Below are 25,926 nucleotides of genomic sequence, written 5' to 3' on the forward strand. Positions count from 1 at the left end.
TGTCATGCAAGATTTTCATGTCTATCTTTCTTCAGTCGTAAAGAAATTATGTTTTTTGAGGGAAAAATTTCAGGATTTCTCTCTATATAGTGGACATCTATGGTGCCCGCAAGTTTGACATTCCAAAATGCAGTTTAAATGCAGCTTCAACTGGCTCTAAACAATCCCAGCCGAGGAAGCAGGGTCTTATCTAGTGAAACAATCAGTTATTTTCTAAAAAAAAAATATAATTTATGTACTTTTTACTCTGAAATACTTATCTTATCTAGCTCTGCGTGTACTATGTGTATTCAGGTTCAAGACATTTAGGGTATGTCGAAAAACTCCTCCTTTCTCCTCCAACTTCAAAATCGCCCTACATCGCTGCAGAAGTACCGAATCAGTGTTTATAAAAAAGACGTCCAAAGAAGATCAAACACCCTTTACAAAAAAAGGTAAAACAGTAATGTAGGGCGTTTTTGAAGTTGGTGGGGAAAATGAGATGGGTTTTTGACACATCCTAACTTTCGGAATACACAGAGTAAACACAGAGCTAGACAAAATGAGCATTTGAGGTTAAAGATATATAAACTGTATTTTTTTAATCATAATAACCAATCATTTCACTAGATAAGACCCCAGATAAGACCCTTCTTTCTCGGCTGGGGTTGTTTAAAGCCCTTTGAAGCTGCATTTGAACTGCATTTTGGAAGTTCAAACTCGTGGGCACAATAGAAGTCCACTATATGGGGAGAAATCCTGAAATGTTTTCCTTTCAATTTCAGTTTTTCAATTCAACTGAAAAATTATGGATGACAAGGGGGTGAGTACATTATCTGTACATTTTTGTTCTGGATGTGAACAACTTCTTTAAAGCTATGAGCGAAAGTATGGATGTGTTTTGTTTGGTAAGAGTTACTTATGAATGGAAAGATGATATAGAGATAGAGGGTGACCATCCTTGTTACATATTACATGTACTACTTACAATAGAAACAACTGTAAATTATGCATAAGTACAGTGCCCTCCACTTATATTGGCACCCTTGGTAAACATGAGCAAAAGTGGCTGTGAAAATAAATCTGCATCATTTATCCTTTCGGTCTTTTATTTAAAAAACAAAAAACAAAAACAAAATTCTAACCTATCATTGAAGTAAAACAATGGAAAGTGGGATGGAAATCTCACTATGAAATAAATGTTTTTCTAGTTCACAATTATTGGCACCCAAATATTGTAACGTCCTTTTCCCAAGATAACAGCTCTCAGTTTGTGCTCAGTCACACATTTTTGTGTTGATTTTGATGTTTGTTTTGGATCATTGTCCTGATAGATCCAACTACGGCCAATTATAGAATTTCTAACAGAGTCAGTCAGGTTTCGATTTTTGATCTGTTTATATTTGAAAGAATTTGTGATGCCGTGTGTCTGAACAAGATGTACAGGACCTCAACATTAAAGATCCAGTAGTATATTTAACCATGAGCATGGGATACTTTTACTTTTTAAACCCATCTATTGGTTTTGCTGCCAAAAAGCTTTTTTTTTTTTTTTAACTGACCATAGAAGCCAGTCCAGTTTGAAGTTCCATTCGTGTCTGACAACTGAATATGCTGGAGTTGTTTTTGGATGAGCGAGGAGGATTCTTCTTTAAACCCTCCTGAACAACATGTGGTGATGTAGGGGCTGTTTGATATTTTTTTAGGCTTTCTGACCTCAAGACTCAACTAATCTCTGCAATTCTCCAGCTGTGATCATTGGAGAGTTTTTGGCCACTCATACTCTCCTCCTTACAGTGCATTAGAACGATATAAACACACATCCTCTTTCAAGCAGATTTGGATTTTCTTTAGTTGATAGGAACTTCTTAATTATTGCCCTGATGGTAGAAATGGGGATATTCATTGCTTTAGCTCTTTTCTTACAGCCACTTTTTATTTTGTGAATCTCAGCAATCTTATTCTGCACATCAGAACTATATGTGACCCTGGACCACAAAACCAGACTTAAGTCGCTGGGGTATATTTGTAGCAATAGCCAAAAATACATTGTATGGGTCAAAATTATAGATTTTTCTTTTATGCCAAAAATCATTAGGAAATTAAGTAAAGATCATGTTCCATGAAGATTTTTTGTAAAATTCCTACTATAAATATTTCAAAATGTAATTTCTGATTAGTATTATGCATTGTTAAGAACTTAATTTGGAGAAGTTTAAAGGTGATTTTCTCAATATTTAGATTTTTTTGCCCCCTCAGATTCCAGATATTCAAACAGATGTATCTCGGTCAAATATTGCCCTATCCTCACAAATCATATATCAATAGAAAGCTTATTTATTGAACTATCATGTGATGTATACATCTCAGTTTTGTAAAATTTAACCTTATGATTGGTTTTGTGGTCCAGGGTCACATATTCTTTGGTTTTATTCCTTGTGATTAATAATTAAAAGAGAAGTTCACTTCCAGAACAAAAGTTTACAGATAATGTACTCACCCCCTTGTCATCCAAGATGTTCATGTCTTTCTTTCTTCAGTCATAAAGAAATTATGGTTTTTGAGAAAGAAATTACAGGATTTTTCTCCGTATAGTGGACTTCTATGGTGCCCTAAATTTGAACTTCCAAAATGCAGTTTAAATGCGTCTTCAAACGATCCCAAATGCTGTTCTAAAAGATCCCAGCCGAGGAAGTAAGGTCTTATCTAGCGAAACGATTGGTTATTTTATTTTATTTTATTTTTTAAAAATTCAATTTATATACTTTTTAACCTCAAATGCTTGTCTTGTCTTGCTCTGCCTGAACAGACTTTAAATTAGACTTTGTCTAATTTTTTGCTCTGAGAGTGAACTTCTCCTTTAAGGGAATTTGGCTTTTGTGTTTCTCATATTTATATTCCATAGTCATGGCTGGCCAATTTTTATGCTCCTATTCACCCTGGTAAAAATGTAAATATGAACAGGAATATACTTTAGAGCAGAAGTCTCAAACTCAATTCCTGGAGGGCCGCAGCTTTGCAGAGTTTAGCTCCAACCAGCTCCAACTCACACCTTCTTGGAAGTTTCTAGTAATCCTGAAGACCTTGATTAACTGGATCAGGTGTGTTTGAAAAGGGTTGGAGCTAAACTGTGCAGAGCTGTGGCCCTCCAGGAATTGAGTTTGAGACCAGTGCTTTAGAGGTATTATACTTGTAAGAATTTCTAGGGATGCCAATAATTATGGCCAACATGCATTGGAGAAAAACATTTATTTCATAATGTGACTTCCCCCCCCACTTTTAATTGTTTTACGTCAATGAAATGTTAGAATTTTGTGAATTTTTTTAATGCAAGATTAAAAAGTTAAACAATGCAGATTTATTTTCACAGCCGCCTTTGCTCATATTTACCAAGGGTGCCAATATTAGTGGAGAGTACTGTATAGCAACTAACCCTAATTTCTAAGTACATGTTGGAAATTAATATTGCTTGGTACATAATTGAATAATTACACTGTGCCTTAGGACACCTTGATGGATGGATGGACATTTTTCCTCCTAAATCAGATTATGCATAGTTGACGAGAGAGGATATACTGTAGGCACACAGGTGTGTCTTAGTAGAAACAGCTCAATCCATACTGAATTTGTTCCCCCTCAACTATCTTAACCTTGACTTGTTCTGGAGAAATGGCCAGTTAAATTGCATAAGACAGAGCAGGGTTATTATTTGATACTACTACAGTGGATGTTAGTCATTTTGCAGAGGTGCATGCATGCAAGATATGTGGGACCTTGAGCAATTCTTTTATGTTTTTAGTTGCTGAAACGTTGCTAGTGACTTGCAAGTATAATTATCTTGTCACATGCTGTATCTTATGCTAGTGTTTTTGCAAAGATGTGAAAGTAGGCTCACTTCGGTATGAGCAAAAACAAAATGAGATAAAATATATAAGAAAGAGCTGTTTTTCTGCAAATGGTCTGCATGTTGTAAGCCTTCGTGAAGGAATAGTTTCCCAAAAATAAAATTTTTCCCTTAGGCTATTTAAGATGCAGATGAGTTTGTTTCTTCATCAAAACAAATTTGGAGAAATTTTGCATCACTTGCTCACCAATGGATCATCTGGAGTGAATGGGTGCCGTCAGAATGAGAATCCAAACTACCAATAAAATGTCACCATAATCGATAAACAATCCAGTCTCCAGTCCATCAAAAACATGTTTTATGAAGTGAAAAGCTGTGCTTGGAAGAAACATGTTTTTGACTTAAAAACATTGCTTCCAGCTAATATACAAGTCTTCTATCCATAGTATTGCTTTCTCATACATATACATGTGTATATGCAGTATGTATGTGTATTAAATGTATTCCCAATTCAACTCTGAATGACTCAAAACCCTATGTTGAAATACAGTATATATTCTACTCAATCCATGAAGCTATTTATGTTTTCACTGTCACAAAAATAAAGCTGTGTTTGCTCGGTGCCATTTGGCACAGCTGAAGCATATTAACATTAAGCATTTATGATCATATAGGGACTCATGCCACAATGGTTTAGCGCATTATTACATGTGTAATTTTGCAGTTCAGAGTAATTAGATGAGCCAGAATATAATGCCTTACCCCCATCTGCTCAACAGCCTGATAACTTTAATGCTCAACTCATTTGTCTATGAGTTGGAACTGAGGTATACATATGCTTTCAAGAGCGCTGAAATCTGTTATCAGCAACTTTCTGAACAACAGTCACGTTAACAAGGATTTTTATTGTTTGTGAATAAATTCATATTCCTTATATTGACAAATGAATGAGAATTACAAGACTCTATAAGCCTGCGATTGGAAAGTATGCTTAGGAAATCTTCATTTGCTGTGAGACAGGATATAAGGTTAAACTTTGATAGTTTTCAAGTCTATTCGTCTGGTGGAGCGACTGCTTTTAAGTCTTAAGGCCTTGTTAGCTTTGAGAGATGAGCAGAGATTGTGCGAAACAAAAGTAGGGTCATCATTCATTACCAGCCCCTCAGTAGCTCTCATCCTGAAACGTCCCCTGCAGGCTGTGCCTTCAAACTCCACGCGCCTTGTTTATTGAAAAAGGGACAAGTTTGAAACGACAGAGGGGAACAAATAGAATCTCAGTGAAGCGCAGAGATTAATCTTTACATCTGTGTTAGAGCGCAAAATAAATTGAGCAATGACTTGATGGAGGGGAACACAAGGAAGTGCATCTGTCAGTCATCAGTCCTGAGTACAGTGGAATCAGTTTCAGGATTAAATGTGCTATTAAGAGTTATTGTGAATACCCAGACGGCTTCATTGCCTTTCTTTACGCTGTCTGTTAGCTATAAATAAACGTGGTGTACATAGTTCATGGCTTCTCGTAGTCATTGTGCTTAATGAGATTTTCTTTGGGTAGTGGTTTGTGAAATGTCACACAATAAGAAATAAGACACGTACATATATAAGGTGAACATAATGTTTTTGTTCTTTATTTTGGTTTAAATTAAGTTAAAAGAGTAAAATCAATCAATCTGTCTCTCTGTCAATGCCTCTATCTCTCTCCCTCTCTATCTGTCCATCCATTCATCTTTCTATATATCGATCCATCTTTTGATCTTTGATATGTCCATCCTTCCATCCATCTATCATCCATCTTTTTTTACTATACTATATATCCATCCATCCATCATCCATCCCTTCATCCCTCTTTTTATCTGTTAATCCATCATATCAATCTATCGATCAATCCATCCATCCATGTCTCTTTCCAAATATCTATTGCCCTATCTAGCTATCATCTGTCCATCCATCTTTATAAATGTATCTACGTATCCATCTATTAGTCTGTCTGTCCATCCATCCATCCATCCATTCATCCATCCATCCATGTATATATCTATCCATCTTTTGATCTTTGATCTGTCCATCGTCTATCCTTTTTTTCAACCATCCATCCATTTATCCTCTTTTTATCAGTTAATCCATCCATCATATAATCTATCTATCTATCTATCTATCTATCTATCTATCTATCTATCTATCTATCTATCTATCTATCTATCTATCTATCTATCTATCTATCTATCTATCTATCTATCTATCTATCTATCTGTCAGTCCATCCATCATCCATCCTTCCATCCTTCATATCAATCTTGATCCATCCACGTCCCTTTTTATATATCAATCTATTGCTCTTTCTAGCTGTCCATCCATTCATCTGTTCATTTATCATCCATCCATCCATCCATCTCTCATTTCAATCTATCGATCAATCCATCCATCCATGTCTCTTTCCAACTATCTATTGCTCTATCTAGCTATCCATCCATCCATCCATCTGTCTGTCTGTCTGTCCGTCTGTTCATCCATCCATCCATCCATCCATCCATCCATCCATCTATCAGTTGATTGATCCATCCATGTCTCTATCTATTGCTATATCTAGCTGACCATCCATCCATCTATTCATCTATCCATCCTTTCATTATTCATCCCACTTTTTATCTGTTAATCCATCCATCATATCAATCTATTGATCAATCCATCCAAGTCTCTTTCTAAATATATATCACTGTTTCTAGCTCTCCATCTATCTATCTATCTATCTATCTATCTATCTATCTATCTATCTATCTATCTATCTATCTATCTATCTATCTATCTATCTATCTATCTATCTATCTATCTATCTATCTATCTATATCTATCTATCAGTCCATCCATCCTTCCATCCTTCATATCAATCTTGATCCATCCAGGTCCCTTTTTATATATCAATCTATTGCTCAATCAATCTATCGATCAATCCATCCATCCATCCATCCATGTCTCTTTCCAACTGTCTATTGCTCTATCTAGCTATCCATCTATCCATCCGTCCGTCTGTCCATCCATCCATCCATCCATCCATCCATCCATCCATCTTGATCCATCTAGCTATCCATCCTTTCTTTTTATCTGTCCATCCATACATCATATCAATCTATCGGTTGATTGATCCATCCATGTCTCTTTTCATCTATCTATCTATTGCTCTATCTAGCTGTCCATCCATCCATCTATCCATTTGTCCATCCTTTTTTATCTGTCCATTCATCCATTCATCGATCATATCAATCTGTTGATGAATTGTTCCATCCATGACTCTTTTCATATATCTATCTTTTGCTCTATGTGGCTATATATCCATTCATCGTCCGTCTTTTTATCCATCCATCCATGCCTCTATTTATCCATGTCTCTATTTATCTTCATCTATGTATCTATCTATCACCACTCTGAAATACACAGTATGCTTATTTTCTTAAATCAGCCCTTAATAAGATATTCTGAAGTTTAAAACGTAAACAAACATTTCCACTGAAGAGCTACGAACCCATGCTGCCATTTCCCTCCACATCACTCCCTATGATGAAAGAGACTAACTATGTCTGCATTTTTCTTTTTTCTCCAGCATTCAGAGGGGCAATTTAAGTACTCTATCCTTAAATGCCTCATCCCCGTAGTGTATGTCAATCCGCCATAGAAGTGTGTGTGGAAGAATTTGCTATGCTTTCACCTCACCGGGAGGAATTCTGATTGAAAACGGAGATGGAGGAGCTCTCTTCTCTCTAACCTCTGACAGTTCATGGAATGCAGTTTCACACCCAGCTACAAATTACTTAGATAAGTCTGAAGCAATGCTCCCCTCATGCAACTCCTGTCCTATAGGGAATTATTGTTATTGACCTTTTCACGGGACAAAACCAGGACATTGGTAAATCACACGCCATATATCTTCCCTTTTACCTCTGTCACCAAAAGCGGATCTGAAAGCTACTGTAAGTACATTGTTGAGTCTTTAGGTTTCTCACATATTCTAAATACAAAATTATTTATTTGAAATTAACGAAGTAATACATGTAATATAAAATGAATTACTAAAATGAAATTAAAATTGATCAAATACAATATAGATTTAATAAACTAGATTTCATATTTATTTGTGGATCTGTGAATATCTTATTAATTATTTAAATAATTTACTGTTATTTGTTTAGCATTCTTCTGCCCGAAAACTATTTAGCAACTTAGAATTCAGCTTCAAAATAGCTTATTTTGTGTTTCACTGAAGTACAATAAATATGAATGTTTAACAAAACCAGGTTGAATAAATGTTATTTAAGAGTGATTGATTTACAATGTAGTTCAAATGTTTGGGACCAGCTACATTTTTAATGTTTATTTAAAGAAGCTATTTGTGCATTTTAAGCAGCACAACTGTTTTCAACACTGATAATAAATCAGCAAACTAGAATGATTTCTAAAGGATCATATGACACTGAAGACTGGAGTAATGATGCTGAAAATTCAGCTGTGCATCTCAGGAGTAAATATTTTAAAATATATTAAAATAGAAAAACATTAACTGTAATAATATTTCACAAAGAGAATTCTTTAAAAGCATAAAAAAATCAATCTTACTGATCTCAAACTTTTGAATGGCAGTGTATATTTGCTTCTGTGTTTATAATTTACAATCAGCATTTGATACAGTTTAATCTCCTGCTATTTATTTAGCCCTTTTCTGTGAACATTTCATCTTTTCATGTACTATTTTGTCCCATATAATATGCTACCAAAAATGTATTTGTCCTAGGAATGAAGGTTAATTAAATCAATTAAACAGGTTGCATTCTGTTTGTTTGATCTGCTTTTACTTGCAGTTGCTTAAGGACCTGCAATATACAGTAGGTGAAAGAACTGTGATTAAAATAGCACTGCGTTGCATGCAGCACACATCCGCTTTATACTCATATAATGCGCCTGGTGAGGGGAAACAAAACCCGCCTTTGAATACCGGTAACCATTGTCGAGTTTATAAGAATTCCTAATCCGCATAACCCTGGCAGTCCATGACGAGATTTTCCGAGCGCACCATCTGCTGTTTGTGATTTGCAGCGGCACCAGACTGAATAAAGTGCGCGCACTAGTTTATGCCCGCGCATCCAGCGCGCTCCACATACGCTGGCGCTGGCGGATGAATTCGTGTTGTGCGTGCTGCGGCTCTTGTCACTCATTCGCTGTGCTGCTCGGAGCGCATTCTGTGTCAAAGGCTGAGGACCAATTCATGATATCACAGCAACCTGAAACAGTGACAAAGCATCGTAGTCATTTAGATAATAACTGAACCAACTCTACCTATTCTACACGGAGCATACCTTTGGAAGAGATTGCAATGCTTCAGATACGGGATCTCATTTGGACATTGCTTTTCCTTGGTTATGCAGGTAAGATGCACTTGTATCAGTTGCACTGTGTTAGACTGTATCCTTTCGCATCCTTGTTTGTCCTGGTGCGTTGTCTCCACAGCACTGAAGCAGTTACTGCGTGCGTGAGGATGAGGATGCGAGGCAGTTCGAGTTCATTCAGTGGTACAGCTTTGCAAACTGCCTCGGTTTATATCTATATAAAACAAACTGTTATTTTCATCCCTGGCAGTTTGGCACCAGTTATGTGGGATATAAAGTCTCGCATCCTTGTTTAAAAACAAACCGTACCTCTAAGAGTGATTCTTAACATTTTGAGAGCGCGAAATCGCGTTGTTTATGGTTGTGTGGACATCACTGCGCATTGGCTCCTTTGAGATTTGTGTTGGGAGACAGGAAAAACAACCATCTGGTGTGTTGTGTAAACATATCGCCAGCTTATCCGTCAAAATAACCAGCCAAAGTTTATTTTGTGCTGTTTTTAATGTGTGTGTTTTCATCCGTGTGTTCACATTCGGGATGGTCACGGTGGTGCTGCTGAGGCGCAGCCGAGAGCGCTCGTGTTGAGCGACTGTCTGGAACATCTCTGCATTATCTGTCAGTTACTTTATCCTTGAAGGGATAGTTCAGCGAGAAATGAAAACTAAGCATGTATTCACCTTTATGTTATTTCGAACCTCTACGACTCACTTTCTTCAAGGCAGAACGAAATGTTTTTAGACTGACAGACTCAGTCACTATTCACTCTCATTGTATGGAAAGAGATGCTGTGTAAGTGAACGGTGACTAAGACTCGAAGTCTCTAACCTTTTGCCTCTTTTTTGTGTCCCACTGAAGAAACCAAGTAAGTTAAACGGGTTTAAACCAACATGAGTGTGAGTAAATACCTGAACTGTCCCTTTAAACACTGAAGTTGCACTTCTCATGCATGTATAATGAATATCCAGGCTGTTTATAAGCAGACCAGGCAGCCAATTAGGAAACTAAGCGAAAGTGTGATTTATTAGCACGATGCGTAAATAAGAATGATAAATGGAACCGTTCCAAAAATGTTTCATGTGATTATTCGGGAAATAATTCGAATGCATGGATGATCATTTCTAGCCAATCAGGGAGTAAGGCTTGGGCGGGAATGAATTATATTCTGTCACCCCCTCCCCCTCCCTCTCCCTCCTTCCCCCCACCTTGCGTTCTCATGGCAAAACAGAAGCTTTACATTGCCAAAGCATTATGCACATATATTTGCACACATATATAACATTTAAAGATGTCTTGGTTAAAAAAATAAGAAAAGAAGTGAAAAATAATGCAAATAGCCATTTATCTCATACTATATTTACCCAGATGTTAATAGATTTTTAATTAGATTAGCATATGGTATACACACAACTGCAGTGCTTTAAACAAATATGTGACCCTGGACCACAGTGTTTTTGAAAGCTGAATAAATGAGCTGTTTATTGATGTATGGTTTGTTAGGGTAGGACAATATTTTAAAATCTGGAATCTGAGGGTGAAAAAAATCTAAATATTGAGGAAATCGCCTTTAAAGTTGTCCAAATGAAGTTCTTAGCAATGCATATTACTAATCAAAAATTTAGTTTCAATATATTTGCCGTAGGAAATTTACAAAATATCATCATGGAACATGATCTTTGCATAATATCCTAATGATGTTTAGCATAAAAGAAAAATTTATCATTTTGACCCATACAATGTATTTTTGGCTATTGCTACAAATATACCCATGCTGCTTAAGACTGGTTTTGTGGTCCAGGGTCACATATGTAATACAGATATATGTATGCATATGCATATGTATACGTTCATGTATGCACTTGACACAGATTGTATATCATATTTGCGCTTGTTGAAATGGAGTGGTGTTGTTCAGCCGTTAGTGGTTATAATCTGTATGCATGATGCAGAGGGATGATGTTATTTTCCAGTCGGTGGTCCTGTCCCACTGGCTGCCCTTTTGTCGTGGCAGGACTTCACAAACCTCGCAGCTGGTTTGAGCAGGTTTGAGGTTCCTCCTAGCAGGTGTGGGAGTTTGTCCTGGTGTGCTTGGCAGGTTATAGAAAGTGTCTTTAATTTGCGTGTAATTAGGACAGGATGTTTAAAAAAGTGCAGTCTCATACATGAATGGTGGAATTTGTGAATTTATCATTGATTTCAGTACAGTTATTGTTTAATGAAATGTTCGGAAGTTGATCTTCTTTCAGTCAGTATTCAGGAGTTATGTATGATGTTATATGTGACCCTGGACCACAAAAGTAGTAAGGGTATATTTGTAGCAATAGGCAAAAATACATTGTATGGGTCAGAAGTATCGCCTAAAATCACTATATTAAGTAAATATCATGTTCCATGAAGATATTTAGTCAATTTCCTACCATAAATATATTAAAACTTTATTTTTTTATATGTACTATAATATGCATTGCTAAGAGCTTCATTTGAACAATTTTAAAGGCGTTTTTTTTCAGTATTTTGATTGTTCTGCCCCCTCAGATTCCAGATTTCCAAATAGTTGTATCTCGGCCAAATATTGACTCTTATGACTGGTCCTGGGTCACACATAGATATGAAAAAAATGTAATTGTTGATTATAAGGTATAAGATGTGCTTATGTCTAGCTAAGGTCTAAATGTTGTTTCAGTTTCTCACCCGACTATACCACAGTATGTATGGGTAAAAGAGAAAGTACAGTATTTGAAATACATCTTTAAAGCACAGAGAGTGAGGCCTTGAAATAATATTAACAGTTTTAGAGCATGTGCTGGTTTAAACAATGCTTTTGAGGTGTAACAGTACAGAACACCTGCATCTGTCATTCCTTTTTTTGCTCCCTCACCCCCGCCACTCCTTATCTCTATATATCACGAAAGTGACTGTTATAGTGTAGAGGCACATACTGCTGTATGGTGCTGACATGTTGATGTTGACAGAGAGCTGTTTGCGTGTGCTGAATACAGACAAATACCCATATCCCCACATCGCAAATAACTGCTTTTCTTCAGGCTGTGCTTCAATGTATTAAAAGTACAAAGAGCCAAATAGGGAGTCTTAAACAGAAGCCTCTGAAGAAGTTTGAAGAGAAATAAAAGAGGTTTAGAGGGCTTTAAATATAGTACATGTCCATGACCTCAGGAGGAGGGCAGAGTAGTAGATTAGTTAACACTTGAAGGAAAATAAAGAAACAATTGCAAGATGGTGAACATCTGGAAGTCCTCCATCTGTGGCAAGTTCAAAGCTAGTATGAAAGTACTGGGAGAGAGAAAAAGAGAGTTTCTGTTTTATCATTATTGGTGTTTTTGTTCAATTCTAAAGTTCAATGCTCAGTTTTTTAAAAACTTTTTGGTTCATAGATAGACTAATTAAATCAACTGATTTCAACTCAAGGACGTATCTTCTTTATGCTACATAAATGAATGGCAAGTTCTCTATATTTTCTAAAAGAATATATTCCTGCTGAATAATTCTGCGTTATAATAGAATGGATTTATCACTAGTCTTAAAAGTCTCATTAAATTTGACCAGATATTTTATCTCTGCTGGTAAAGGGTCCACCTCTGAACCTCTCGATTCAGAGTCCTTCTGTATGGTGCATTTTCTAAGAGTATTGCTTTACTAAGACCCATGCCAATGAAAACACAAGCGTCAGATCAGAGCTGAAAGGAATTGTGATCTGGTAGAGAGATTTGCCCCCATGCTGTAGGATCGCTGGATGCTTCACCAGATCAAAACATTTTAATGCTTTCATGCTGTACTGTTCACACTGTGACTCCGTCTTGTAAAAATGTATTAATTTTATTTTGCGCAAGCTGACTGAAATCCAATCGTCCCAAATGTTCTCCAGTTGTTTTCCATTTTGTGCTGTTTGATAAAGATGGGCCGTCTATGCATATTAATCACTCTCTGAAAGGGGGCTCAGACTGATTTGCATTGTGTAAGCTCCGAAGGCGTCCTGTAGAGTGTTGGAGGGAAAAAAAGAAAAAAAAAAAAAGGAGGGAAATGGGTTTGGTTTTGTCATGCTGAAAAGCCACCCCCTGATCCCTGCAACCCATCTCTGAAAGGATTTCTCCTAATTCAAGTAGAAGGGCCTCCTGAAGTCGCAGGCCGAGAGGCAACTTCGAGAAGTGTAAACATTGTCTTACACCCCCCACATTTAAACACAACCTTCTGCCTCAGTTCCTCTTTGCTTTGCTGGCTCATGGAAATTTAAAGTGTCTTTTCTGCACCTCTAATGGCACCAGACAGAAGTGTAAAACTAAAGACATTTGTGACCCTGGACCACAAAACGAGTCTTAAAGGCGTAGTTCACTTTCAGAACAAGAATTTACAGATAATGCACTTACCTCCTTGTCATCCAAGATGTTCGTGTCTTTCTTTCTTCAGTCGTAAAGAAATGGTGTTTTTTTGAGGAAAATATTTCATGATTTCTCTCCATATAATGGACTTCTATGTTGTCCCTGAGTTTGTACTTCCAAAATGCAGTTTAAATGCAGCTTCAAAGGGCTTTAAATGAAGAAGGGTCTTATCTAGCGAAACGGTAAGTTATTTTCTAAAAATATTTACAACTTATATACTTTTTTATCTCAAACGCTCGTCCTGCCGAGCTAGACAAGAAGAGCGATTTAGGTTAAAAAGTATATAACTTGTAATTTCTTTTTAGAAAATAACCCATAATTTTGCTGGATTAAGACCCTTTTTTCCTCGGCTTTGATCGTTTAGAGCCCTTTGAAGCTGCATTTTGGAAGTTCAAACTCGGGGCACCATAGAAGTCCATTATATGGCGAGAAATCCTGAAATGTTTTACTCAAAAAACATACTTTCCTTACGACTGAAAAATATTAATATCTTGGATGACAAGGGGGTGGGTACATTATCTGTAAATTTTTGTTCTGAAAGTAACCTACTCCTTTAAGTAGACTGGGTATATTTGTAGCAATAGCCAAAAATACATTGTATGGGTCAAAAGTATTGGTTATTTAATGCCCAAAATCCTTAGGATATTAAAGGGATAGTTTTCCCAAAAATGAAAATTTGATGTTTATCTGCTTTCTCCCAGGACTTTGTTTCTTCAGTAGAACACAAACAAAGATTTTTCACTCAAACCATTGCAGTCTGTCAGTCATATAATGGCAGTCAATCGATCCCATGGCTTTGAGAGTCAAAAAAACATGCACAGACAAAACCAAATGAAACCCTGCTGCTCGTGACAATACATAGAGGTCCTAACACACTGTTGTGAACATGTTTAAGGCAGATAACATAATGATATAAATACTGTTCAGTTTCTTGCACAGACCAATTGTTTTGTGTGTTAAGACCTCAACGTATCGTCACAAGCCGCAGGGTTTAATTTGGTTTTGTCTGTGTATGTTTTTTTGACTTTCAAAGCAATGGGTCCCATTGACTGCCATTATATGACTGACAGACTGCAACGGTTTGAGTTAAAAATCTTTGTGTTCTACTGAAGAAACAAAGTCACCTACATCTTGGATGCCCTGGGGGTATGCAGATAAACATCAAATTTTAATTTTTGGGTGAAGTATCCCTTTAAGTAAAGATCATGTTCTATGAAGATATTTTGTAAATTTCCTATCATATATCAAAATGTAATTTTTGATTAGTAATATGCATTGCTAAGAACTTCTTTGGACAAGTTTAAAGGCGATTTTCTCTATATCTTTTGCTCATACATCAATGGAAATCTATATTTATGTATAAATCTAAATTGCAATTACCCTTATCATAGGATTTGTAGTCCAGGGTCACATTTAAATGCATAGTTAGAATCATGCTCTTTGCATTGTTGTGACACGATGCAATTTTCAATCTAAATCTTTGAAGTATTAAATACAGAACTAGAATGCCCAGAATTGAATGCAAGAGCAAAGGTGACAGATTTCAAATCACATACTTCCAGGGGAGCCTGTGCTAGCCGAGAAACTGCCATTGAGATGAATGGAAACGCTAATGTATGGCTTTCTCCAAGTATTATAGACCTCCTCTGGCTCAAACAAACAGATTGCCGTTCCCTTTGGTGTCTCCGGGGGCATAGAAATTACACCTTCACCTTTAAGGTGCAGCTTGAAAGTCCCTTAATCCCATTGAATGACTCATCTGTTATGTTGTAATGCTTAGCAATGGTTGTGACACCATCCAACAGGCACTAGATCATAATGTAGACTACTGTGTTTGAATGTATCCCTGTTGGTTCCTCTCCATCATGCGTGTTTTTGATATTTGTGACCCTGGACCACAAAATCAGTCATAAGGTTTTTTTTTTTTTTAAACTGAGATTTATACATAATCTAAACGCTAAATAATAAATAGACTTTCCATTGATGTTTGGTTTGTTAGGATAGGACTAAAGTTTTCTGAGATACAACTATTTGAAAATCTGGAATCTGAGGGTGCAAAAAAGTCAAAATATTGAGAAAATAGCCTATAAATTTGTTCAAATGAAGTTCTTAGCAATGCATATTACTAAAAAAAATTAAGTTTTGATATATTTATGGTAGGAAATTTACAAAATATCTTAATGGAACGTGATCTTTACTTAATACCCTAATGATTTTTGGCATAAAAGAAAAATTTCATTTTGACCCATTTAATGTATTTTTGGCTATTGCTACAAATATACTGCTACTTTAGTGATCCAGGGTCACATTTGGTTCTTTATTGGCATCAATGGTTCTGTGAAGAACCTTGAACATCCGTGAACCCTTTCAAATGCAGAAAAGGTTCTTTATAGTCAAAACATTTATTTTGAGTTTCTTTAGGGTTCTTTTAGGTACTGTTCACTGAAAGGTTCTTTGGGGAACCAAAAATGGTTCATATGGCGTCACTGCAAAAACACCCTTTTGTATCCTTTAGTTTTAGGAGTGTAAATAATGCATTTCGTTGAACTTTAAACATTTTCTTCTAGCTCTTCTGTAGGCTTTTGTGATGGTAATAACATTCAGATGCTGCAGTCCAGAGATTCAACTTTATTGTACCCCGCTTCAAGGAATTTGGAGTAGATTTCCGGTTAAAACCACCAAAAACAAAGTCTGCGCATACTTCGAGTTCCTTACCACACTGTGTTCAAACAAGAGCAGCCCCAAGCACTTTCACAAGGTTACTGTTTCCCTCCGCTTGCGGCAAGCGGAATAATTATAGGACTATTTTCACAGCTTTATCCATTCAGAGTCAGCCATTTTAGTGAATGTCACGATGAAATGAGATAAAAGTGTTGTGCTAATTTTGTCATGCCAGATGACTGCCAAAAGCAGTTTCAAAAGGTAATATGTGATGGCGACCTGTCTTAATCGGTTTGATTTAAGCAGTTAGCAGCTTAAAATATTACCTGATTGTGGCGTAATAGCTTGTATGTGATCATATTACATATCGGCAGTTTCTTTCCTTTGAAAGAAGCAAACGAACATGGCAGTACCATGGTGTAGTGAGATGTAATACTGTATAGCAAGTGTGAGCACAATAAAGAGCACAAGCACATTTAAATTAGATCAGAACCTTGACATTAAATAGAATTGAACTGTTTTTTTATGTTATGTCACGTTTCAGTTCTCTATATACTTCCTTTTACAATTTTGGGGTCAGTAAGTTTCTCTTTTTTGAAATAAATGAATGCTTTTATAGAGCAAGGACACTTTAAATTGATGAAAAGTTACAGTAAAGACATCTTAAAAGACTTGATCTTGAAAAAAAAAAACAGCTGCATCACAGTTTCAACAAAAATAGGAAGCAGCACACCTGTTTTTTTAACATAAAAAATATTTCTTGAGAACCATATTAGCAAATTAGAAAGATTTACAGATGATTATATGAGACTGAACACTGGAGAAAATTAAAATCAAAATATTTATAAATAGAACATAGTTATTGAAAATTGTAGTAATATTTGACATTTTTTCTGTTTTTACTGTATTTTTAATTGATTTTTTTTAAGAAATGAATGCTTTTTATGTAGCAAGGACATATTAAATTAATGAAAAGCTACAGTAAAGACATGAAAAATAATCTCGAAAAAAGTTGCATCACAGTTTTGACAATAATGGAAAGCAGCATTTTTTTTAACATTAATAATATTTTTTTGAGAAACAAATCAGCAAATTAGAAAGATTTGGGAATAATTATATGACATTATTAGATTTTTTGAAAGAAAATTATTGCTTTTATTTAGCAAGGACACATTAAATTAATAAAAAATTACAGTAAAAACGTCTTGAAAGAATCATGAAAAATAACCTTGAAAAAAATCAGTTGCATCACAGTTTTCACAAAAATAGGAAGCAGCACACCTGTTTTTTTAACACTGATAATAAGAAATATTTCTTGAGAACCATATCAGCAAATTAGAACGATTTACAGATGATTATATGAGACTGAACATTGGAGAAATTTAGCTCTGCCATCACAGAAAAAAAAAAAAACATTTAAAAATATATTGAAATGGAACTAAGTTATTTTCAATAGTAATAATATTTGAATTTTTTTCTGTTTTTACTGTATTTTTAATAAATGTTTTACCATTGATAATATTTCTTGCAAAACAAATCAGCAAATTAGAAAGATTTCTGAATGATTATATGACATTGTAAGATAGATTTTTTGAAAGAAATGAATGCTTTTATTCAGCAAGAATACATTAAATTGATCAAAAATTACACATCTTAAGACATCTTAAAAGAATCATGAAAAATAACCTCGAAAAAAATCAGTTGCATCACAGTTTTCACAAAAATAGGAAGCAGCACACCTGTTTTTTTAACTGATAATAAGAAATATTTCTTAAGAACAGTATCAGCAAATTAGACAGATTTACAGATGATTATATGAGACTGAACACTGGAAAATGGCTGCTGAAAATTCAGCTTTGCCATCACAGGAAAAATAACATTTCAAAATATATTGAAATGGAACAGAGTTATTTTCAATAGTTATAATATTTGACATTTTTTCTGTTTTTACTGTATTTTTAATAGTTTTTTGAAAGAAATGAATGCTTTTATTCATCAAGGACAAACTAAATTAATGAAAAGTTACAGTAAAGACATAATGAAAAATAATCGACTGTAGGAAGCAGCACACCTATTTTTTAACATTGATAATAAGGAATATTTCTTGAGAACCATATCAGCAAATTAGAAAGATTAATGGATGATTATATGAGACTGAACACTGGAGAAGTGGATGCTGAAAATTCTGCTTTGCCATCACAGGAAAAAAATATATTTCAAAATATATTAAATTGAAACAAATTTATTTTAAATTGCAATAATATTTCACATTTTTTTCTGTTTTTACTGTATTTTTAATAGATTTTTTTGAAAGAAATTATTACTTTTATTTAGCATAGACATAATAAATTGAAGAAAAGTTATATAGACATTTTGAAAGAATCATGAAAACTGTTTGTTTAACATAATAAGAAATGTTTCTTGAAAACCATATCAGCAAATTAGAAAGATTTACGGATGATTATATGAGACTGAACACTGGAGTTATGGCTGCTGAAAATTTAGCTTTGCCATCACAGGAAAAAATTTATATTTCAAAATATATTGAATTGAAATAGTTATTTTAAATTGAATATTTTTTTTTTTGTACTTTTTTCAGTTTTTATTGTATTTTCAATAGATTTTATGAAAGAAATTAATGCTTTTATTCAGCAAGGACACATTAAATTGATGAAAAGTCACAGTAAAGACTGTTAAATTGTAATAGTTTTACAGTTTTTAACAGATTTCTGGAAACAATTGATTTATAAAATTCCACTTTTTCTTACTGCTGAATGCTACTACAACACAAGAATTCAACTGTTCTAAGAAAGATGTAGGATTCTAACATTTGGGAGCTGTGACTGGAAAAGTCTATGCCTCAAAGATGTCTCTAAATCACAACATTTAACTGACATTAATAATGAAACGCTTGCCTGTGGAAGACCCATAGTCCTTTTAGATGGAGTCTGTGAGTTCATGTTCAAAAAGAACATTCTGGAATTCCTGCAAGCACTGGCCTAAATTTGAACAATAATAACCTGAGGAGAGACAAAAGAGTGAATGCAAAGGGGGTTGGTGGGCCAAAGTACAAGAGCAAATACAAAGACAGTAGCTTCGAATTAGAAGTATAGCTTGAAGTCCACAAAAAGCAGTGTGATACGAATATATTTAGCACATTTCTGTCTTAATTTTTATTTGAGATCCAAAAATATCTTTCAGCAGTCTGTCTCGCTGTGTTTCCTGTCTGGTTGAGTGCTTTTAGTTTGGACAAGACTGCTTGTATGTCTCCCACTGCTTATCAAATGCAGTATTACATCTGATTCTGCCACAGGCGTGCTGATGTAATCAGATCAGACAAACCTGATTCTAATTTAAACTGCAGAGCTTTTACAGCCTTCAGGTGTGGGTTTTTTACTCGCAGACGACCATTCATTGCAAATATATACACAGTATTTGTGCATTTTTTGCTTTTAGCCATCAACACCATAATAAATGATGGCATAACTGATGAATCCACATGGATAGGATCATTCTGGTCTCCTGGGCATTTTGCAATGCAGAATCGTACTTCAAGCACACATATTTACTGCCAAGATGCTTTTTTGAGACTTGTGGTCAATGTATTAGCAATCCGTTGCATTGTTGCCATTGGCAGTTTTCTCGAGGGGGGACGAATTTGCGTTCTCTGTGTTTTGACTAAATTCTCAAAGCGTTTAATTTTCATGCCTGTATCCATGAATCTGTTCCCAGGTTGGAAATGTAGTAGTACATGGCCTTGACATTTGATTTGCTACTTGTATGAAATCGTAGAAGGAGACTCGGGGCATTCAGAGTGGTTCCAGTGTACGGTAATTCATTTCCCGCCAACACAAAGCCATATGGCTGTTGACACAATCAATTGCTCCCATAGTAGGCAATTCAGTTGAATATGGAGAGTCTGATGTCGCCACTGTGATTGCCTCCTCACCTTTGATTGCTTTTCCTGTGCTTTCGTTGTTCTCGGCATTCGTCTTTCCTCTCGCCTGAATCACAGCCAGACCAAAGTGTTTTTGCCTCAACACAATTGTTAGGAAAACTGCTGAAGAACTATAGCTGGCCAAGCTGTGAGCTGTGAGATCATTTAACATTTTCATCTACAGTCAAGCCACCATTTAAGAAGTTGCATATTTGCAATTTAATCTAGCTATATTATGGTTTTCTGCTCAAGGAATTAAATTAATGTGAAGTTTATTTATTAAACCAGATTTTGTCTGAACGAATTAATGAATCACAATGAATCAGACGTGGCATGAGTAATAGAGGACCATTGAGAAGAGCATGTTTGTTTATTGACTAACGGCGTGAGATATTACCAAATATACAGTATCTCACAAAAGTGATCACATTTCGGCAACCATTTTAGGATATCTTCTCAAGGGACAATACTATAGAAATGAAACTTGGATATATTTTAGAGTAGTCAATGTGCAGCTTGTATAGCAGTATAGATTTACTGTCCTCTGACAATAACTCAACATACAGCCATTATTGTTAAAATAGCTGGCAACAAAAGTGAGTACACCCTAAATGATAACAGCAGTATGTTGTTTAACCATGCGAAGGCACATGTCCTATTCATGATGTTTATGTTTTTGTCTGCTTGACAGGACCATACAAAGTTGTGTATCTTCTATTAGAGCAGTTAAAATTAGGTGCATTAAGTACAATTCTCTCATACTGACCACTGGATGTTCAACATGGCATCTCATGGCAAAGAACTCTCAGAGGATTTGAGAATTAGAATTGTTGCTCTCCACAAAGATGGCCAAGGATATTAGAGGTTCAGTAACACCCTGAAACCGAGTTACACTACAGTGGTCAGGGTCATACAAAGGTTCTCTTTAAGATGGGTTCCATTTGGAACAGCCCTTGCAAAGGTCGCTCAACAAAGTTTAGCACTCGTTCTGTGCGTCAGGTGCAGAACCTGGCTTCAAAAAACAGATGCATGAGTGCTGCCAGCATTGCTTTAAAGGTTGCAGAAGTAGACGTCAGCTTGTCAGTGCTTAGACCATATGCCGTGCACTGCAACAAGTCAGTTTGCATAGGCGTCGTCCCAGAAGGAATCCTCATCTGAAGATGGCTCACAAGAAAGCCCGCAAACAGTTTGCTGAAGACAACCTGTCCAAGAGCATGAATTACTGGAATCATGTCCTGTGGTCTGATGAAACTATGAGATAAACTTGTTTGGCTCAGATGGTGTCCAGCATGTGTGGCGATGCCCTGGTGAGGAGTGCCAAGAAAATGGTGTCTTGCCTACAGTCAAGCATGGTGGTGGTAGCATCATGGTCTGGGGCTGCATGAGTGCTGCTGGTACTGGGGAGCTGTAGTTCATTGAGGGAAACATGTATTCCATTATGTACAGAACATTCTGAAGCAGAACATGATGCCTTTCCTCCAGGAACTAGGCCGAACGGCAGATTTCCAGCTTGATAATGATCCTAAACACACCACCAAGATGACAACTGCCTTGCTGAGGAAGCTGAAGGCCATCCAGACCTGAACCCTATTAAGCGCCTGTGGGGCATCCTCAAGCGTAAGGTGGAGAAGCACCATGTGTCTAACATCCAGCAGCTCCTTGAGGAGTGGAAGAGGATCCCAGCAGCAATCCCAGCTCTGGTCAATTCCATGCCCAGGATGAAGGCAGTGCCAGATAACAATGGTGCTAACAACTATATATTGACACATTAGACAAGTTCACTTAGGGTGTACGCTTTTGTTGCCAGCTATTTTGACAATAATGGCTGTATGTTGAGTAATTTTCAGTGGGCAGTAAATCTATACTGCTATACAAGCTGCACATTGACTACTCTAATATATCCAAGTTTGATTTCTATAGTATTGTCCCTTGAGAATATATACTAAAATGGTTGCTAAAATGTGAGGGGTGTACTCATATTTATGACATACTGTAGCTTGTTAAAAGTGCTGCCAAAAGTGCTTCTTTTTTAAGTAACTGAGCCTTTGTTACATAACTGCAAAAATGTAGTTGCTTTACTGCTTCCCATCAATTTAAAATGTATAGGTTATTGAAAAAGGCAAGTTCAATCTAACAGCTTTGCTGATTTTGAAATATGGTTGATAGTTTTTTTTTTTTGCTTCGAAAACCACTGAGGTGATGGTCTTGATGCGTGCTGCCGAACATCCATAATATTTGCCATATTAATCTTGGCCCTGGGCTAAAAACAAGCGGGGTGTTTTATTCGTCCATCCCTTCTTCTATCTTCTTGTTTTGATGGGATGCAGGGCTGGGGCCTGCTGGGAGATGAACTCCTGTAAAAGTGGCTGTCTTTTCCAAGGAGTTTAGAGGTTTTAGGTGATAAAGAACAAAAATAGTCTTCTCTTCTTTATACGCGACACCACGGCAGCACTCTGAGCAACAAAGGTTAAGGATTTACACCAAAAAAAAAAACGAGTGTCTGCTCTTTTAACACTGTAATTTTTCTCACTCCCCTTGATCATGGATGTATGAAATTACTTTTGCTGTGTATGGAAACATTACTGTGGATTATGTATTCTGAAGAGATGTTTTCATAACCAGGGTTTTCATTCCTGCATGTATCCTGTGGGTTACAGTAGCTGAAGGGGCATCTGTTAGATCACTGGCGCAAACTCCTGGGTTTGAACATCTGTTTAGGTTTTAAGAACAAAGGAAAGAGAAGCCTGAGATAAGCGATGTATGTTCTCGGTTCTGGCAGCAGTGCGTACCCCTTCTGTGAAGCCAGCTTCTTAAAGGGATGGTTCGGAGTAGAATTGACTTCATTGCTATGCACTCCGAAGCCCATCTAAATACCCCATCCGAAGTTTTTTTTACTTAGTCAAACATTTATGGAGATATTAGAGTTTTTCGAATTGCTTGTTACAGGAGTGAATGGTACATGTGATGTATCTCGTAAATTGCACCACTAAACGTGCAAGTAATCTTACCAAACTTGTACAGTAGTGTAAATAGGTTATGTACTCACAAAACGCTGCATCAGCACATTTGTAAGTCCACCATGAGTGTTTTAAAAACACGTTTTAGCCAATCCCTACTAGTCTCAAAAACTACAAATGGCGACACGTCGACGTTACGTCCCTGGTTTGAAAAAAGCACGTAAAAGTCCTCCTACAAGTTGACATGCACACAGATGTAGTAGGAGGACTTTTACGTGCTTTTTTCAAACCAGGGAAGTGACGTCGACTTGTAGTTTTTGAGACTAGTAGTTCTCGGGTAAAACGTGTTTTTAAAACACTCATGGTGGACTTACAAATGTGCTGATGCAGCGTTTTGTGAGTACATAACCTATTTACACTACTGTACAAGTTTGGTAAGATTACTTGCACGTTTAGTGGTGCAATTTACGAGATACATCACATGTACCATTCACTCCTGTAACAAGCAATTCGAAAAACTCTAATATCTCCATAAATGTTCGACTAAGGTAAAAAAAACTTCGGATGGGGTATTTAGATGGGCTTCGGAGTGCATAGCAATGAAGTCAATTCTACTCCGAACCATCCCTTTAAGGATTTTGAAAGATTTCTGTCATTTTTTTTTTTTAAGAGATAGAAGATGAACTTTCACTTAAAAGATTCTGTCATTATTTTCTCTCTCTTGTCATTCCAAACCGCAATGGGTTCCTTTCTTCTGTGGAACACAAAATATGATATTCTGAAGATTGTGGGTAAACAAACTGTTTTGGTGACCATTGTCTTTTTTTGTATGGTCCAACAAAAATTAAAGTTGTCTTTTGTCTTCCACAGTAAAAGGAATGTACAGTTTTGGAATGACACAATGAGAACTTATGAACATCAATTTTTTTCTTGCAATTGCTTTTATTTACAAAATTGTGTGATATAAATTCACAAGACTTTTTGCAGAAAACTCTTTTTCCCTTCAAATAGACTTTTTTCCTCTCAAAATTGGACTTTATATCTTGCTTATGAGAAAAAAAATCAGAATTGCAAGTTTGTATTATGCAATTCTTAGAAGAAAGTCAGAACTGTGAGTTTATATCATGCAGTTCTGACTTTATAACTCAATTGCAAGTTTATATGAAAATTCTGAGTAAAAAAGTCAGAATTGCGAGTTTATATCATGCAATTCTGACTTTATAACTTGCAATTGTGAGTTTATATCTCAATTCTGAGTAAAAAGTTAGAATTGCGAGTTTTTATCTTGCAATTTTGACTTTATAACTCGCAATTGCGAGTTTATATCTCAATTCTGAAGTGAAAGTTGAAATATTTGTGAGATATGAACTCACATTTGCTAGAATGTCAGAATTGCAAGTTATTGTGAGTTTATATCACGCAATTCTGAGGAAACAATTTCAGAGTTTTTTTATCATGCAATTCTGACTTTATTACTCGCAATTGCAAGTTTATATCACAATCCTGAGAAAATTCTGAATTATGAGGTTTTATCTCTCGATTATAACTCGCAATTGCGAATTTATTTCAGAATTCAGAGGGGAAAAAAATCGGAATTGCAAGTTTTTATCTCACAATTTTGACTTTATTTCTCTCAATTGTGAGCTTATATGACAATTATAAGAAAAAAGTCAGAATTGTGAGTTTATATGACGCCCCCAATTGGAAGTTTATATGACAATTCTGGGTAAAATAGTCAGAATTACAAGTTTTTATCTTGCAATTCTGACTTTATAACTCACAATTGCGAGTTTATATCTCAATTCTGAGATAAAAAGGCAGAATTGTGAGTTTGTATTATGCAGTTGTAAGAAAAAAAGAATTGTGAGAAGTCGTCGCAATAACCTTTCTTTTCAGAAACAGGCTTCCATATGATATTAACAAGATACAAAAAATCACAATTACAAGCAATTAAAAATTAACAAGTATAAATTAAAATCGGAATTAGGATGAAAATTTAAATTTCATCCTAATTAGTCTCAATTGTGTGATGTGATGAGCAAGATAATTTATTGATCTCTTAATTTGAATTAATTTCATTAATTTTTATGCTGGGTTGCTAGATAGCAGTACTTGCCTTTTAATCTCATTGGCCGAAATCCTTCTTTGTGTAACTGTATATAGATCAGTACCTTGTCATTAGCTCAGATTGTATGTCGCACAGTAGTTTCAGTTAGATTACATGTATCTTTTGTCTACAGTATGGATAGGGAAATTAATGTTGTTAAGAAAGAGTAAGCATTGATTCATAGGAAAGAGTCATTATTATGAAAACAAACATATTTTGTATGACTAATCTGGAAAATATTTATTAATCTTGACTCATATATTATTTATTCTGAATAGGCGAAAGGCAAAAACATATCCATGGCATGTCCTCTAACCATTCCTGACTTTTAAAATTGCATTTTTCTGCTTTGTTTTTCACATTCCAGCCTGAAATGTCAGATGTCAACAGGTCCTTGCTCTTACTTTAGGACTAACGTGATATTTCAGAAATAGACCACTTGAAAAACTACTTTCCAGCCATAAAAGACGTGTCCTATCTTAGGTTAACCGGCACAGAAGGCAGGTGGTCTTCGGCAGTATTGAGCTGATTATTTTTAAACTCGGTCCAGGTGGGGAAAATCTATGACGATTGAAAACCATTTAGTGGAACATCAATGGATGTGCAGCAGATTGCTGTAAAGGCTGAAGAAGGTGTGATTGTTGATCTCTGTAGCCAGGAGGCCTCCTCATTTGTTTGT

General features: G+C 35.8%; 1 protein-coding gene across 6 annotated transcripts in view; it reads left to right on the plus strand.

Annotated features, from left to right (window-relative positions):
• The first annotated feature begins 9,020 nt into the window (after positions 1 to 9,020).
• The window catches only part of ncam1a (neural cell adhesion molecule 1a), a 293,753-nt gene continuing 276,847 nt past the window's right edge, over positions 9,021 to 25,926 (plus strand). For 3 of the 6 annotated variants that reach the window (XM_073824854.1, XM_073824855.1, XM_073824856.1), the window contains exon 1: positions 9,022 to 9,233. In XM_073824854.1, coding sequence (XP_073680955.1) covers positions 9,182 to 9,233 — 52 coding nt within the window. In that variant the 5' untranslated portion in view covers positions 9,022 to 9,181. Of the gene's footprint in view, positions 9,234 to 25,926 lie in introns of all 6 variants that reach the window. The other 3 variants (XM_073824852.1, XM_073824853.1, XM_073824857.1) reach the window with 2 other exon arrangements.

This window comes from Garra rufa, chromosome 19, assembly GCF_049309525.1.
Source record: "Garra rufa chromosome 19, GarRuf1.0, whole genome shotgun sequence".
Lineage (NCBI taxonomy): Eukaryota > Metazoa > Chordata > Actinopteri > Cypriniformes > Cyprinidae > Garra > Garra rufa.